General features: G+C 45.5%; 1 protein-coding gene across 1 annotated transcript in view; it reads left to right on the top strand.

The window, feature by feature from the left end:
• LOC135902634 (solute carrier family 22 member 6-B-like) overlaps positions 1-17,341 on the top strand; it is a 67,282-nt gene that overhangs the window by 40,393 nt on the left and 9,548 nt on the right. Inside the window, exons 5-8 of the mRNA XM_065432827.2 lie at positions 897-1,065; positions 3,712-3,856; positions 13,054-13,151; positions 15,922-16,136. Of these exons, the coding sequence (XP_065288899.1) occupies positions 897-1,065; positions 3,712-3,856; positions 13,054-13,151; positions 15,922-16,136 (627 nt within the window). The remainder of the gene's footprint in view (positions 1-896; positions 1,066-3,711; positions 3,857-13,053; positions 13,152-15,921; positions 16,137-17,341) is intronic.

A 17,341-nucleotide genomic window follows, 5' to 3' on the forward strand; every position in this document is an offset into this window, starting at 1 on the left:
CATGGGCGTGAAAAGCAGCGAAGTACGAGTGGCAGGAGATGGGGACCGTCGCGCCACTGCATATTTCTCGCACTTGTTGATGTGGTGAGAACGTGGTAGCCTGGCTAATCTCGAGTTCAAACAAATTTTAGGCCAAATTTGCCGTATGTGTTATTTCCGGATGTCAGTTATTGTTTCGGCTTCTTGTGACTTCATTTTTAAGCTAGGTACATTAATAAGGAACAAATACTATAACGAACACTTCCCGCACTAAGCGGGCTCACAAATATGTCGCTTGAAGAGTTGGTTAATTTTTTTCAGCTTATTCTCAGCAGTTAACTGCGCAGAAGCTACTGAGGCGCTGAACTTCAAGTTGCCATTTAACATTTCGAGCAATAAAACATTCGGGTTGAACTCATCTGCGATGACTATCCAAGTATACGAATAGCATTCTTTCGAGATTAAATTCTTGTACACTGAATGGCCGGGAACTTTCGCTGCTCCATCTAGCGACGCACCGGCGATGCCAGGGCGTGGCATCCGAGATTTGTGGCGCCCCGGTGCGTGCGAATAGAATTAATCTCTGCCTCCCATCTAACACTCGTGGCACAGCGTGCTAAAGCGTCGGCCTGCTGTGATTGAAGAACCTGTGTGACGTGGTTTCGATTCTGGCCAGCATCGGACATATTTTAAAGAATGATTTTTTTTCATTGAAGAACCCTGTGAACGAAGTTGGGCCCACACTTTTAGGCTGCACTATCTTCGGGATCGGCCCATATTTTTGGTTTGGTAGACGAAAAAAGAACTAGTCTAGCAACGTCAAGAATTCTGTTGTCATTAGAACGAAATGACTGGCTTATTCCGTCCTTGCGTCGGGATCATGTGACCGTATTTGTTTTCGTGCCACTTCGTCACAGATGTGGAAAGCATTGGTCCAAGCTACCGAGGACGATCGATGGTGGCATATGGCATCTTTTGGGGAGTGGGCATCGCCGTGCTGGCTGGCCTGGCTGCCGTTGTACCAGGATGGAAGGCCCAGCTGGCTGTCTTCGCTACCATGTATGCACTGCCACTGCTGCTCTGGAGGTGAGCCGCCGATGATCCCCTCGGGCGCTGACAAAGGCCCTTGGCTCAGCTGCGCAGCCACGGTGTGCTAGGGGGAATTTAGTTCACAAGAATCGAGCTGTTTTCGAGCGTTAGGTGAAGTTTCAAGTGCAGCTCATTTGTTGGTTTAAAAACCTACAGGCTCAAATCCAATAGCTTACTTTACACTCAAGGTTTTTTGACATTAAACATGTAAAGTATTTCATTATTGTGTAAAACCTGATACACTCATGATCATAATCGCGAACCATGCCAGAAAATGACCCTCGTAATTTTTGGAAGCATGTTCTGTGTAGTAACTTACGATTGCGCAATATACGCTTGCTCACCTATATAACTTTGTGGTTGATTGAGCTGTGTCATTTGTGAATGTGTTCCTTAGTTCGTTGCTTTAAGTATGGCTTTCCTTTCAATTTTCTAAACCTTACACTTGTAATCGTGAGTATTTTGCTCTACTTGGCCTTCAGCCAGCAGTGTGTAAAAATTAAGACTACCTAATGGAATAATTCTGTAATTAAAAAGCAAATTAATAAACGTAACGCATCGAACGTGCATAGTGCCAGGACAACGTATAAAAGCTACTGTTCGCTAAATTTTAATACGGTGGGCAGGTGTTAAACTAGAGCACTGGATGCACAGCAACATCAGGCATTCAAACATTAAGCACAAGTTGTTACCCTGGTTGTCGTAGGAACAACTAAAGTATCTGTTATGAGCTACTACGCATTCACCACAATACTGCTGATCTTATACAAATTATGTCGTGTAGATTTTAAAGTCTAGCTAGATACGCGAGCACATAATCGTTTATTATTTGTGATCCGCACTTGTTCATAGTGAGTAGCTTAAGGCACTCCACTAATCACGAAGACAATAATGAAGTTCCAACTTTTTTAATGCTGGAAGGCCTCTATGCTCTGCTCTTAAAGGTAAGGACTTCGTACTTTAATGTCAATCCTTATCTTTTTCACTGCTTATCGCAGGGCTTAGGCAGAGCAATCGCCTTTGCATGTTAACCATGGCGTCGATGCATGTGTCCAACCGCAGGTGATAGTTCGTGTGTCCTTCCACAGTCTACATAACTCGGAAAATAAACGTTTGGAGACACGCGACTTAGAGGAAGGCCGGGCTCACCTGGGTGCAGTCGAAACCTAAACTCATAATGTGCAGTATGTCGTAAGATGAGAATGCAGCGTACGTATTATGAAGGGTCAGAATTCACAGGTCTATCGTGAAAGAAAAATGAAATACACAGCAGAAATGACCCGCATCGCATTTTTTTAAGATATCGCAGCACCGTATGCACGCATGACCTTCTATATGATGCGAAATATTTCAGTTTCTTCTAATGAGCGAACGTCTCCACCCAAAGGAAATGTGTAAATTACCGATCCCCTATAGGTAGTTTTTCGCAAACTTTGTATCTCGGAAATTTTTTGACGAATTCTGAAAGACGTGGGGTCGTGTCATGAGGATGGCTAGTACATATTTTCTTCAGGCGTTCGTGCAAAATTTAGTAGCTAATCTTAGGTCGCAGTCGCATGCGCACGGGCGCAGAACGCGCGCATGCGCGCCCTCACATTCTAAACTTGCCGCCCACGCGTTGTATTTTATGGCAGAACTTGAGAAGCAGTCTTTCATTAAGTGCGAAATGTTCGAGAACAGTGCTGAAGTATCGACTTTTGGGTGTTCCGTGGCGGTGCCACTGGACCCAAGTCTCTCCTATTTAGCTGTGCTTCATGCGAGCTCATATTTCGTAGAGCGTGCAGTTCGAGCTGTTTTCCACGAACATTACTGCAAAACAACCGAAATGTTAATTTCAGTGTCTAACAGCTTTATTGAAGTATGGTCTGTAATTTCGGTCACTTTTGTTATCTCTAGAAATCTAACTTTGTTCTTGTTCTGAAGACGCAATGTTTTAAGTCTGCCGTAAATGTACTGAAGCAAAAAAAAAAATAACGCCATAAATTTGCCTCTGGAAGGAATATGCATTAAAAGCATACCCAAAAGAGGCCACTGGTACGTTATCAGCAGTTCAGATGTTAAAACGTTTTAAATAACCACGCTATTGACTCTTGACCTGGCTTTTGTGCAAGGCGGTGGCAACGACAAGTCAATCATCATCTCTTCACTACAAGAAGCTTCGCGCTGACGGAAAGAAAGTTAATGTGCAAATGTTGATTCCACATATCTGGTGCATGAAAAAGAAACTTACGACAGATCCGACGTACTTGTTGGAATATACGTTAACGGAAGCTTTCAATTTCCATTAAATGTTGTTACAATACACATGTGTGCAATTGCATTTTATTTTAAACTTTTGTAATTGTCCACACTTTCTCCGTAAGAGCAAGCACAAGCTCATGACCTCATGGTATGCGACGAAGAGGCAAAGAAATGCTCACCTATGTCAATGGCATGCGCGCCCTTTATGATGGGCGAAAAACGTGTTTACCGTCGTTGGCGTCATTCGCTAACTGTGTATACCGTTAAACAGTTCGTAGTGCGAATGAACCCTAATATTTATTCCCTTCAACCGGAATGCCACTGTTACAGCGTGTCGTTGTTTATATTCATCGTTCGTACCTCCTACTCCTCCTCCACCTCCTCCTCCACAACTTCTATCAGGTACATAGTGGAGTCTCCCAAGTGGCTCTTGACAGTTGGAAAGTACAAGGAGGCCGAAGAAGCCATCAGGAAGATCGCCAAGATAAATAACATCAAACATATTGAAGACGAAGACCTCGCTAAGCTGAAGAATCAGTACAAGGAGGTATGGCCAACATTACTAACTTCGTCTTATTTAACCCCGCAGGGGCGTCTGCGTGAGCAGGTGTTTGGTGGGTTGCGACACCACGCACCCGAGAACGTGAGAGTTGCACCCTCTCGCGTGTAGCCGTGCGCGGCTTAGCTGCGTCTGCAGAAACTGGAATCCTGGGGGTTTAGCCGATGCAGTTCGCACCTTTAAGGTCCCCCGGTGGAAGCAACACACATTTGACCTCTGCTTCACATAAAGGGCGCCTGCGGACTGGCCCACCTGGAGAAAATCGGCAGTCACCTTTTCCTGTCCTGCTCTTCAACCTTCGTATTTCTCTCACTTTCAATCTTTCCTGTCTTGTAATCCCTTCCATTTACTTCTGATTTTCTGGTCGGCAAGTGTTAACCTAGTGTAATATATCCAGTCTTGGGTATATGAATATGTGAAGTTACAACGGCGATGCATGGCTGGCGTGTGCAGGTATACTTTGGTACGCCCACTGAAAAGAGGGCCAGCGAAGCAACTTTTCGGTTATTTTTTAAACAACACGAAAACACGTTCCCAAAGTAACATGCCCCTCACATTGAAGACAACACAGCTTTAAGTAAATTATCACCTTTCCAAGTATCTAAACTCCTTGCAAACTCGATTGGATCTGGTTACAAAGCCTTAAAGATGACAAGCGGAGACCTCGATATCGTCCGTGACAGATATAACAAGTTGAAAAGCTCGCTTAACTCACCAGTATCGGTGACATTAACATGACAATCTCTGCACATCGATTACCCAACACAAGCAGGGGAGTAATATAAGATTTCTTGAACCTTAGTGACGAAGGTCTCTTTAAAGGATTCCAAGAGGAAAATGTAATTAAGGTACAAAGAATAACACTCCGGCGAAATGCCGAACGCATCTCCACGAAACACGTGACTCACATTTGGTACCAGTGCTGTCGCCAGTTCACTTGACGCAGGATATTTGAAGATCAACGTCAGGCCTTACATACCGAACCCGATGCCTTGCTTGAAGTGCCAGAGGTTCGGGCATGAACCAAAAGTTTCGTAGAATGAAATAAACATGCGCGAAGTAATGCTCCCGCACAATGTGTCAATTGCAAGGGAGACCATCCAGCTTACTCATGGAGCTTCCCTTGCTGGAAGAGAGAAAAAGAAATCATTGCCATCACTTTAAAACAAAAAAAATCATTCCATGAAGTGAGGAAGAGGTTAGAGCCCTTACCTCAATTAAGCTGTGCCGGTGCGGCGTGGTAGGTGGCAGTACCATATCGGTTTGAGGGGTCTACAGAGTCCACGCACGGCGTTCCTGTAGAAACTCCATGTGCCCTCTTGTGGCAGCAGCCAGTGCTGCTACATCATCGAAGACGGGCCGGCAGACAGTGGTAGGGCCCGAAGCTGAACTGAACTCCACAACTCCACTGCCCGAGACGCACGTCTTGGCGCCTCGCTCTCGATGATCCAGCGCCTCGGAGAAGGTGCTAGAGGTTGACCCTTAAACCGCGGCCTCATCGACGCAAAAAGATCCGCGCTCCCTGGAGCTCAGTAAGGCCAAACTTTTTGTAACTGCGTTTCAAGAGGGACTGGTAACCTGAACAGTTACGCTCTTGCAAATAGTAAAACTCCTTTAGCACATGTCACGTACAACTTCTGAGCTTCTACATATAAATTAACATTCTCAATTCCATCACTGTCTTTTAGCATATATTGGAAATGCAGAGGCCTGATTCACAATTTAGGTGACATAGTAAACTTCTCACCTGTAGCATATTGCCTACAAGAAACAAATCTAGGCCCTAAAGATAGTCAATTGCTCAAAGGTATTACTGCAGTGTGAAGGGCCGGGGACATTCCGGCCATTTGTCAGGAGTCGCTACACTTGTACCAGGCGGTACTCCTACCCGTAGTGACCACTTGAACACTACTTTTGAGACCGTAGCCGTCGCTGTTTTGTCGTATAAAACTGTCACCATCTGGTATATTTACATTTCGCCTCATAACCACGTTACACTTGCAGAATTGGAAAATTTAATAAATGGTTGCCCGAGCCTCTTCTTTTAGTGGAAGATTTTAATGTCCATTGTGCACTTTGGGGCAGATATATAACTGACCAATGAGCGTAGCTTATTGAATATTTTATCTAATATTTATCTTTTAAACTCAGGTGCGCCAACCTACTTCTCTTACTTAACACAATTTTAATTGCCTGGACTTTTTGCTCACCATGTGTTTTTACTGATGAATGGGAAGTTCTGGACACCCCATATGGCACCGATCATTTGCCTGCGATCATCAAACCCGCATCATCACTACCCATTATAAATTTCAAACCGCGGCGCTGCATGACACGTACATCTTGATGATTTGCCTCTTTCTATAAAACATGCAAAACTCGAAGACTTTTCAAGTGAGCTAATCGCTGTCGTAATTCTAAAGTTCACTACGGTTTTAATTTCAGCGGCTGTAAAAGTAATACATCAAGCATCCAGCCTTTTGCGCAAAAATCTTAATCTCTGGTGGACACGTGAGTCAACAAAAGCTAAAAAACAACAAGATAGGACCTGGATAATCTTGCGCAGAAACCCGACCTATACCAAGCTCCTCTGCTTTAAACAGGCCAAAGCCAAGCCATGATTTATTCGAAGGCAGGCGGAAAAATCGCTGGGGAAGAAATGGATATCATCAATAAACAGTTCAGTCACATCAAAACGAATTCGGGGACAGGTGAAGTTTAGCGGAACTTGCGAAAGCCCAGGCACACAAACACAACAGGCTCACATACTTTGCGAACACTTTTATATTGTATCCAGCTCAGTAAACTGTTCAAAAGAATTTTCAAACAATAGACAGCATGCTGAGAAAAAGCTGCCTACTACTGACGATTCGAATGAATTATATATCCCGCTTACACTGCTCCGCGTTTGCTCTGTGCAGGTAAAAAAAATAGGCGATTGCGATACTATCTGATCCGAAATTTTAGCGCAGCTCTGTACATTTTTTTTTATTTCGAGATTTACGGGCTGGCGCGGACAATCTGTCTCATGACGTGCATTGCAAACAAAGCGAAGTGTGGCGCGACTGTCTCGCTAATCTGGAGGACGCGAGAGCTAGCGCGTGGCCGTCGCGTGGGCGCGATTCACAGCAGCAGCAGCAGCAGCCACCGCCGCTATCGCCGCCGGACCTCCCAGACGAGGCACGCTACTTTGGCGCCATCCCGTAGCCATCGTCTCCGCACTACGCTTTCCATCTCACGCTTTCGCCATACCTTCCTCCTCCCCTTTCTGCCTCATGGTTCCGCTGCACCCTCCTCCACCGCTTTTCTCCTCGCGTCTTTCATTCAGCGCTGCGCTCCGCGTTCGCTTTCATCTTTCGCTGTGCTCATTCGTTCGGTTACGCCTACGCTGGCCGCAGGAACAGGTGCCCAAGAGCTCCGCTCTAAAACAGTAGGTCACGACCGCACTCACTACTCCATGCTGGCTCACCTATCACAAACATCCGTAGAGGTTCTGGAATTTTTCTATAGGGTACGAGAATCTGGAATAATGCCGAAAGAATGGAAGAAAGCAATAGTTTCATTTCTTAAAAGCTGGTAAATCTCCAACATCCGCAAGCAGCTACAGAGCCATTGCCCTGACGAGATATTTGTGAAAATCATACGAAAGCATTATTAGTATAAGGCTCTCATTTATTTGAGTCAAGAAACCTAATGTACCCTCACCATCGCGCATATAAAAAGCGTTGCTCAACCACTCACCATCTTCTCCGACTAGAATATGAAATTCGATATGCATTTTTACACAGGCAACATTGTCTTGCAGTTTTCTTTGATTTATAAAAAGCCTATGACATCACGTGGACATGTGGAATTTTAAGAGGTCTAGCTGACCTCAGGATCTGCGATAAAAAGCTGAAATGCCTAGCTGATTTCATTTCTGATGGAACATTTCAGGCGCGTCCCGGCACAGTACCGTCACATATATTTACAGAAGGAAATGGAGTTCCGCAAGGCTGTGTTCTAAGCACGACACTCTTCATAAGTACAAACTCTGTTAATAAGGTTACACCGTCGTCCGTTATGCACTCTGTATGCCTCGACGAACTGCTAGTGGGTTGCCGCGCTTCAAGTTGGTTAAACTGAGAGGCAGCTTCCAATCGCGATAAATAACCTTGCGCAATGCTATCGAAAATGGCTTGCGCTTCTCGGCTCAGAAAAGCTACTGTATTCTATCAGAAACGAAAGCTACACTGCTACCCAGTCCTGAAATTGGAGAACTCTACACTGCCAGCCGAACAAGATTATAAATATTTAGGAGTGACCTTTGACACAAAACTAAACTTCCTATCCCACATAAACAACATAAATTACGGCAATTAAGACGTTGAATGTCCTCAACGTGTCGTCTCATAAGCACTGGGGTTCTGATCAAACGTGTTTCTTACATAAATTACCAGCCTGTTGTGTGTATTCGTCTAGACTACGGTTGTATAGGTTATGGCTCAACCAGAAAGTCTCGCATTTGACGACTTCATCCGGTATATAATCTCAGACTGCGACTGGCAAGTGGTGCTTACAGAACATCACCTGTACAAAGTCTATACGTTGACTGCATTGAGTCTCCCTTACAGCAGCGCAGGGCGTACTCCCTTTTTCCTACGTACTCAAAATTCAGTCACCACCCCAACACATGCTACAACATCGTGACACAAGGGAACTCATACTTGCACTATACAAATATACCAAACATGATTAGGCCGCTTATCTTGAGATAGGAGCAATACTGTCGAGATTGTGATATTCTTCATGATGTCCTCCAGGTTGCTGAAGAGCCACAATTGTCCCAGGTGTGCGACTTTATAAAGCAGTGTGATTGGACAAGGATACATATAAAGAAAAGAGACGCCCCTCAAGAACACATCATACAAGATTTCCGCACTCTTCAGAACGAATGTAAAAACAGAATTCTACAGATTGGTCTAAAACACCAAAACATGTGGGTGTGGGGGCCGTAACGAAAAATTGGGATAAATGTATTCGTTTGCCACAGCATGGCTGTGTTTTCATTGAAGTTTATGCTATATGGACTGTAGTTAAAAAAATTGCCACTGACAAGGACAAAACTGCTGTCATATACACCGATTCCTTAAATGTACCGAAGGCTCTCCATCTGAAATTTGAGTGTGAACCTCTGCTGGGTGATATTTTACACATAACTTCAAACAAATACGGGTGATCTATTGGTTTCTGCTGGATCGCTAGCCATGTTGGAATACCGGGTAATGAAGCGGCCGATAGATCCGCATTCATGACAGCGTACAAAGGCATGTAACGCAATACTTCCATACGGACATAGTATTCGAGCGATTCGTAAGGCCTTAATGGCAAAATGGCAACACAAATGGCAATATTGTGGAAAAGAGGTACATCTTACTAAACCTGTACTAGACGAGTGGAACTCATGCAATCACCACGAACGCTTTATGGAAGTAGCTTGATGCCGACTAAGTATTGGGCGCGTACACCCGACAATTTTTTTTTGCTTAGAAAAGAAGACCCACCAACATGCGAGAAGTGGCAAGAACTGCTAACAGTTATGCACATTTTACTGACATGTACACATGTTAAATCATACAGAAAAAAACTTCGATCGACCGTGGCGGCCGCATTTCGATGGGGGTAGAAATGCAAAAGCGCCTTTTTACCATGCATTGAGTCAGGCACGTACCCCGGATTTTTTTTCGGGGGGGGCCCACCACCTCCATCATCATCATCATCATCATCATCATCATCATCGCCATCATCATCATCATCAGCCTGTTTTATGTCCACTGCAGGACGAAGGCCTCTCCCTGCAATTACCCCTGTCCTGCGCCAACCGATTCCATCTAGCGCCCGCGAATTTTCTAATTTCATCGCTCCGTCTAGTCTTTTGTCGTCCTCGATTGCCTTTCGTTCTCTTCGTAACCATTCTGTAACCCTAATGGTCCAACGGTTATCTAACCGGCGCATTACATGACCTGCCCAGCTACATTTTTTCCTCTTGATGTCAATTAGAATATCGTCTAAACCCGCTCGCTCTCTGATCCAAACCGCTCTTTCTTTCTCCTAAAGTTATGCCTAGCAATCTCCGTTCGATCGCTCCTTGCGCGGTCCTTAACTTGCTCTCAAGTCTCTGCCCCATATGTCAGCACTGGCAAAATGCACTGATTGCACACTTTACTTTTCAATAATAATGGTAAGCTTCCAGTCAGGAGCTGGCAATATCTGCCGTATGCGATCCAACCTATTTTTATTCTTCTGTGAATTTCCTTCTCATGATCAGGGTTGCCTGTAATTAATTGGCCTAGGTAAACGTGCTCCTTCAGTCTCTAGTGGACGACTGGCGATCCTGATCTCTTGTTCCTTTGTTGTTGTTGTTGTTGTTGTAGCCTGTGGCACGTGTGGCTCATACCCACGATGGGGGATTGGCCAAGAAATGGGTGGATTATTCCAAAATAATATAGAGCATAAATTTCCTAATATCTATGCGAATAGCATTGAATAGGGTTGAATTAGCGGCTAAAATAAAATCAGGAAGGTGCTGTTGAATGAGGAATAATTAATTTAGGAGTTATAAAAAAAATATAATTTAGCAGGGCATTCGTTTAGATTCTGTAAGGAATGTTTGGACAGCGAAGCATGAAGCCCTGTGGCTGAATCCCAAAGTGGACGCCCCGAACAAAATAATTGCAGGTTCTGTCAAGTCCAGGCCAATTCTTCGAAAAGGTATCTCCAACAATCTTTTTCTTAACGCAGCAAAGCGGCGGCAAGATAGAAGAAAGTGCTGTATCGTCTCCTCTTTCTCACAAAAGGAACAAAGGGGAGAGAGAACCAAACCCGACCAGTATAAATTGAAATTTAGGGAGGGAATGCGGCATCGTAATTTTGAGGCAGACCTCAAGCATCTTTGTGTAACAAGATTCGCTATGCCAGGGAAATGCCAGGTGTTTATACATGCCAGGTGTTTATACTCTGGAGAAGCTGTCAAATGTGGGTTTCTGGGTTTCTGTGGGTTTCAAATGTGGTTTCTGTCAAATGGGAGTTTCTGTATCCTGTTCATTACTGTTTCTAAGTGAGCTATCGTGACTCCTCTTGGTACTGTATGCAGGTCAGCTTAGAATTTTTCCGCTGCTTTTACTATATCTTCGAGATTGCGGATGATATTCCCCTTTTTAACTTTTAGTACATACATCATGGTTTGTCCAATGCCAGGTTTCTTTTTTACTGATTTCAAGCTGCGTTCATTTTTTACGGCTTCTTCAGTGTTTCTCATGTTATAGTTTCGAATATCAGTTATTTTCGCCTTGTTGATCAGTTTTGACAGTTCCGCGAATTGCGTAACGCTGTGCGGCCGCCAGTCCCATACAACCGCGCAGAGCGCAGGACTCTGTGATTCTACACGTACTGCGCTCACCGCGAAAGGTTAGAAAAACACCCACATAAGCACAGCAGAGAATTGGCTACGTGAGGCGGTTCGACCGATAACTGTAGAAGCGTCATTCAAAACAAGTGATTGTTCTCCACTTCCGGCGGCGTTTTCTCTACTTCCTTTTTCAATAAAAAGATGTTGATCCATAAATAGTCTCATAAACAACGCTTAACTTTTTTATTGTTCGCTTTTGCTTGCAGTTTGGTTGTTGCCTTGGCTCGTTCCCTTAGTATATCGCTTAATTTCTCAACTCCTTGCGATTTTTGTTTCCAGTTGCCAATTTTGCACGAAAAGTGCTATACAGTTAGGGAAAAATAGACGAGGTAACGGGCGGCAGTCATCTTGCTTATGGGTTGAAGGGTTATTTCAGGGTTTCATGATGGACGCTCTTTCACATTATTTTATTTCCCACCTTATCTAGTCCATATCACGTGTATATGGTTCCGGGCATCTGTCAGCGTCGCGGCGAGCCGTAACTCAAGAAAATAATGAAGCAAAGGGAAAAGTTAAACGCAATTGGCGTTTTCTGCGGCCGCAACTCGTTCCATGAGAGTACAGATCAGCTGAGGAACAGCCGCATCCCTCTCCTGGTCCCAGGATCAGCCTAAACAAAGAAGGTTGAACTAACAAAAGCAACAGCTATGCGCGTGATGGTTGAATAGATGGTGACAACTGAACGCATCGCGAGTTAATCGCGCGGGTACCGAATCTATGAGAAACCTGTCCTTCACATTACAAGAGGTGCCGATAACTACCGCCGTCTAAAAGGAGTGAAAAAGGCAGCATAATGCTGACCGATGAACAGCTGTCAAGTCTCAATATTGATCTGGTGGCGCTTTAGGAATGTGTGAGGAGTGGTGGCGTAGGTGGGGAAGGGGGGGGGGGATATGCCACTTGATTTCGGGGGGGGCCCGGGCCCCCCCGGCCCCCCCCCCCCCTGGGTACGTGCCTGCATTGAGTGCACGTTAAAGAACCCTAGGGGGTCTAAATTAACCCGGAGTCCCCCACTACGGCGTGTCTCATAATCATATCGTGATTTTGGCACGTAAACCCCACAATATTTTTTAACAGCTCTGAAAATGGTTGTCCTCAGTTTTCGTTCTTCGCTTCTTCATAGAATAGAAGCACTTTAACATTTCATCGCTGTGAAAGCAGCGCTTATAAAGATACGCCCCACGAGTATCAAAGTAATGCGACTGCATTAATAATGGCACCATTTTGAATTTCAGCTGACGCCCATTGTTAATTTTTGCTATTATTTCTAATAATAAATGCTGCTAGCGCAACCATTACCATCTGCATTTGTGAGCGTGCTATGCAGCGGTGTTGGAGCCTAGAGGCTTTTTCTAAAGTTCTGGTGACACGAAGATCGCTCATTATTCAAACTGACTTTTGTTGGCTACGAAACCTTGAAATTCAGGATCTTTGGAAGTGAAGTGCATGTTCAAAAGCAAGGTGAACTTCAGAGAATCGTCAGTAGTAACGAAGCAAAAAGAAAGCAAAAAGTTTTTTACTTCTGGGCTGCATTGCTGTCTCGCCGACAGTCGGAGTGTGCAAATGACATCCGTCTCGTGAAAACTCGAGCTTACACGGAAAATGTACATTGTTTGTTCAAAAACGTTAAAATATTTTGGTTGTGTTAACATGACATAAGCAGGCGAAGTAGTGTAGATTAAGGGATCGCTAGATCATTTCGCACTCATTCAGCGGCTTATGTGCATTCGCTTTGCAGCAACATGGGAATCGGAAAGCGACAGCCTGCGCTGGAATCCTCGCCCTGTGCAATTCAAGAACGATGATCATATTTACGCTGACCAACGTAATCTTTCAGTAAGTATGCCGAACTCATCTATTCTTTCTCGCCCGTGCGGAATTCCATTACGCATATCCGCTATACCTCCTATTTACTTTGACGTAGGTGTGGGTGAGCCATTAATTCTTTGTTAGTCTCTTAAAGGAGTACAGCTGACGCGAAAATTTTGTGCCGCTACTGCTTTAAGTCGCCATCAGATCTGGCATGCATGGCTGCGTTTGGCATCGGCGTCTCCCGATGACCTACGCTTATATCGCGACTCCATTGGCGTTGGGCCTGTTCGCGAAAACAGATATGGTAGACAGATGCATATGGTAGGCGCAATCAAGTTAAGCGAGTTATCCTAGATATCCTTGAAGAATATACAATCGGTGCGTTCCCGTATTACGACTAGCCCATGGGGCTGAAACTTTGGGGATATGGAATCTGCAACGGGCCGTGGAGCGGAAAGTGTGAAACGTTAAGATGGCAGTTCAAATGAGAGAGCAAACGGGTTTAGCTGATAGTGTAGTTGACCCGCCGTGGTTGCTCAGTGGCTATGGTGTTGGGCTGCTGAGCACGAGGTCGCGGGATCGAATCCCGGCCACGGCGGCCGCATTTCGATGGGGGCGAAATGCGAAAACACCCGTGTGCTTAGATTTAGGTGCACGTTAAAGAACCCCAGGTGGTCGAAATTTCCGGAGTCCTCCACTACGGCGTGCCTCATAATCAGAGAGTGGTTTTGGCACGTAAAACCCCATAATTTAATTTTTTTTATAGTTTAGTTGAGATCAAGAGGAAGAGATGTAGTTTCTAGTGCGCAATAAATTGTAACTCGGGATTCGCTGTCAATTTTATCTTATAGCTCCCAACAATAGACGCTATAGTCCATAAGCACGTGCGCTGGTTAATTTATCATGTCTTTCGTCTCTTGCTTAACAAAAAATTGCTACGAGAAGAAAGTACTAATGACGTCAACTAGGGCCCCAAAAAATGTGATGACCGCTCTACATTTATGAACGAGGCCAGGGCGTTCTGATGACTGTCAGCGCTGCTTAACATAGAACCTACTCAAACAGATAACCAAGCTAAATTTCTTTCTGCAATATCATGGGCGTGAATTATTCTTTACGTCAAAACTCTACATGTTTGTTTGCCGGCTTCAGTGCACTCGCGCGGTTCTTTTGCTGCAGAAAATGAAAATTCTTGCACCTCTGGTACGCCAAACCGGGCACAAGATACTGCGCCAAGACCTGTTCACACAATAAACGCCTAGTACAAGACAAAAGTGCGAGCGGAAAGGTGTTAATAGCCTAATTTACACCAATGCGGTACACGCGTGTTCAATGGTGACTACGCGCGCCACGGAGCGAAAGAGCACATTGCGAGGGCGAGCGACGAGGGGAAGGTGAGGAGACAAGGAGAGGCCTGGCGAGGATGAATGTCGCTATCCGAAGTTTTATTCATGGGGCTTAGCTGCTCCGACTGCCTGGAAAGTGTCCAGAGCCTCAAAGGCTCGGGAGAGACGTGCTCTCATTGCTCTTTTTTCTCCTTTCCGTTCGTCAACCCCCTTCCTCATGGGTAGGGTAGGAAATCGCAAGGCGTCTGTTTGACCTTCTTGCCTTTCCTTCCCCATTTTTTTTCTTCAGCGCCACATATAGTTGTGAGGTGAAAAAAAAAAACCTTGAACAATCAGACGAATAAATCAACTTAGATGTGATCCATAAAAAAATGTCCGGCGAACGTGCGTTTCCTTAACATTCCTCTGTTTACGGTTTATCTTGTATGATGAACAGCGTTAGAACAGAATTATTCATTTAGATTACTGTGCAACAAGTTCTTTTATCTGATAGCACAAAGAAAAAAAAATCAAGTGCGATATCCACATTTTGCACGCTTAACGTACATAAGGGACAGGTACGGTCCCATCGCAGTTTCATTGCAGAGCAGCTTGCACGCTGCTGCCAGTTTTATTCTTATATGAAAGATACCATCGATCTACAACACTGAATCGCATTTTTGTATAAATTAAGAGGTCAACGAATCATACTATCTAGATTAAACATCTTTGCGGTTCACTGGTACACCTTTGAGTGAACAAACAATATTTATTAGTTCATTTGTTCATATACCTGGTAACAAAATCGCCTCTTGAGTAACTTGCGAATTTCAATGGTGCGCTGAACGGGAAGGCGACGGACGAAGTTTCTCGACTGGATTAATTCCTGAAGGACAGCCTCCCCCCCCCCCCCCCCTGCGTTATGTTTGTCCCCGTCAAGGGCTTACTTTACCGGATTGCACTACAACAAGCCGTTGTGGGCCTTGAAGAGCTGATTCACTCATTTGGCGTCGTAGGGTTTCGGTAGGGTACTAACGAACATGAGCTATCTTAGTCGAAAGAACTATACAAGGTGTCCCAACGATCATGCACCAAGATTGTCAAATATGCAAATACCACGCAATTGGACAGAAGCAAACAAGTGTCCTTCAGGGATTCAGCCGAGAAACTATCTTCTTCCGTTGCCTTCTCCCCTCCCACCCCCCTTCACGGCTAAAGTACTGTCAAGTTACACTGCGATCGTGTTCTGCCCTAACTAATGTATGCATAAATAGCCCAAAAGCGTCGTCATTGCCCGCGTGTCCCTTGCTCTCCGTGTCGAAAATGCAGGTAAGCGCACAAGACATGAACCCACTCAGAGGAGTAGGGTCGGAACCACACCTTCGCAAGTTAATTGGAATTGGTGGCCGCACTACACACATGTCCCCCTCGTATCCGCATTGCAACTGCGACGTCAGTGCTTCTCGCAGGTTCTGCACTGCTCTCGTGCGGTACCAACTGGCACTGGACACGGGACTGCTGCCAGTGGACCCATACATGAATTTCCTCGTGGGCGGTGTCATCGAGGCAGGGAGCGGAATCGCCAGCCATCTGATTTTGCTGTACCTACCACGCAAGGGTTCCACCATCTGCTTTTTAATTATCACCATGGTCGCTTATCTACTCCATGCCTGCTTGCCAAAAGGTGCTCCCTCGCTTCACGCTTTAACGTGTGTTTCGATACGCTATTCAGAGCAAACGTCAGTGAGTCGTAGACAATATCCTGAAAAAAGAAAAATCAAGGCCCCTTTCTTTAAGAAAGATCGCTGAACGCGAAGCTTTCCCCCAACGCAAACTGAAAGTCAGTCCAAAGCCTACGACCACGCAACGAACCCAAGAAAGGCTGAGCGACCCGATGATATGCATATACGGTTTGATTGCATGTTTAAGATTGTATCTTTTGAACGTTGAAATTGGATGAAGACGCATTTCGTTAAGTGGCATAGCCTTTATTTTAGACAATTTAGCCATTGATTACACGCTCACTTTCACGGGCGACTCTACACTTGCGTTCGCGAATGGCAGCCTCTTCTGCCATGCGCTGCACCCGCGGCCTGCCCATGGTGACGGCCGGAAATGGATTGCGTGACGGGCGTAATGCAGTGCAGATATATACAGTTCGTTTGGGTAGCGTGGCGTTCAACCATCTTTATTTAGGAAGGGGCTTTGATATTTTTTTCCAGATACTAAGACGAGCCTGTGTTCACGCGCACTTGCTGTCGTCGATAAGCAGAGAAGCTCAGTTAATCGCGACGCAACTTGCGCTTCCAGTGAACTTCGTGAGCATGCGCTACTCTTGCTGATCTCGTCGTTTCGCGCCGTCATTCACTGACCGGCCAGTCAGTCGACGCTCGCGTGGTACTGCGAATGTAAACTGCAGTGGTCTACGCAGATGTGCAAGTTCGCTTTCCTGCGGTGCGTGTTCGGCGCTCACGGACGAATCAGTGAGACATGAAAGCTTCGCTTTAAAACATGCGATCCAGCTGACTGAATCTTTGGGCAAGTTTATTCCGGGCTCGAAAGAAAGCCCGCGAAATACGAAAAAGTACCACATGACCAGCCGCCCGGGCGCCGCGACAGCGGCACAACCAAACCTGCAGCACACGAACGGCGCATTCTTGCCAATCGCGCTCCATTTCACAAGTAAGGCCGGATTCACTCAGCCGTCATACGCCCCTTAACTGTCTCGGCACCGGCGTCCGTCATCAGACCGCGTTTCCTTGCCGGTTTCTCCTCAAGAATAGGGAGCCGGCAACGTTAAGAGCATTGGCAAACGTCACCGGCGTGCGCCGAGGAGGAACGGGCGAGGAAACGCTCTCATGATGGACGCCGGTGCCGTGAAGGTGACGG

The sequence above is a fragment of the Dermacentor albipictus genome, chromosome 1, assembly GCF_038994185.2.
Source record: "Dermacentor albipictus isolate Rhodes 1998 colony chromosome 1, USDA_Dalb.pri_finalv2, whole genome shotgun sequence".
In the NCBI taxonomy this organism is placed as follows: Eukaryota; Metazoa; Arthropoda; class Arachnida; order Ixodida; family Ixodidae; genus Dermacentor; species Dermacentor albipictus.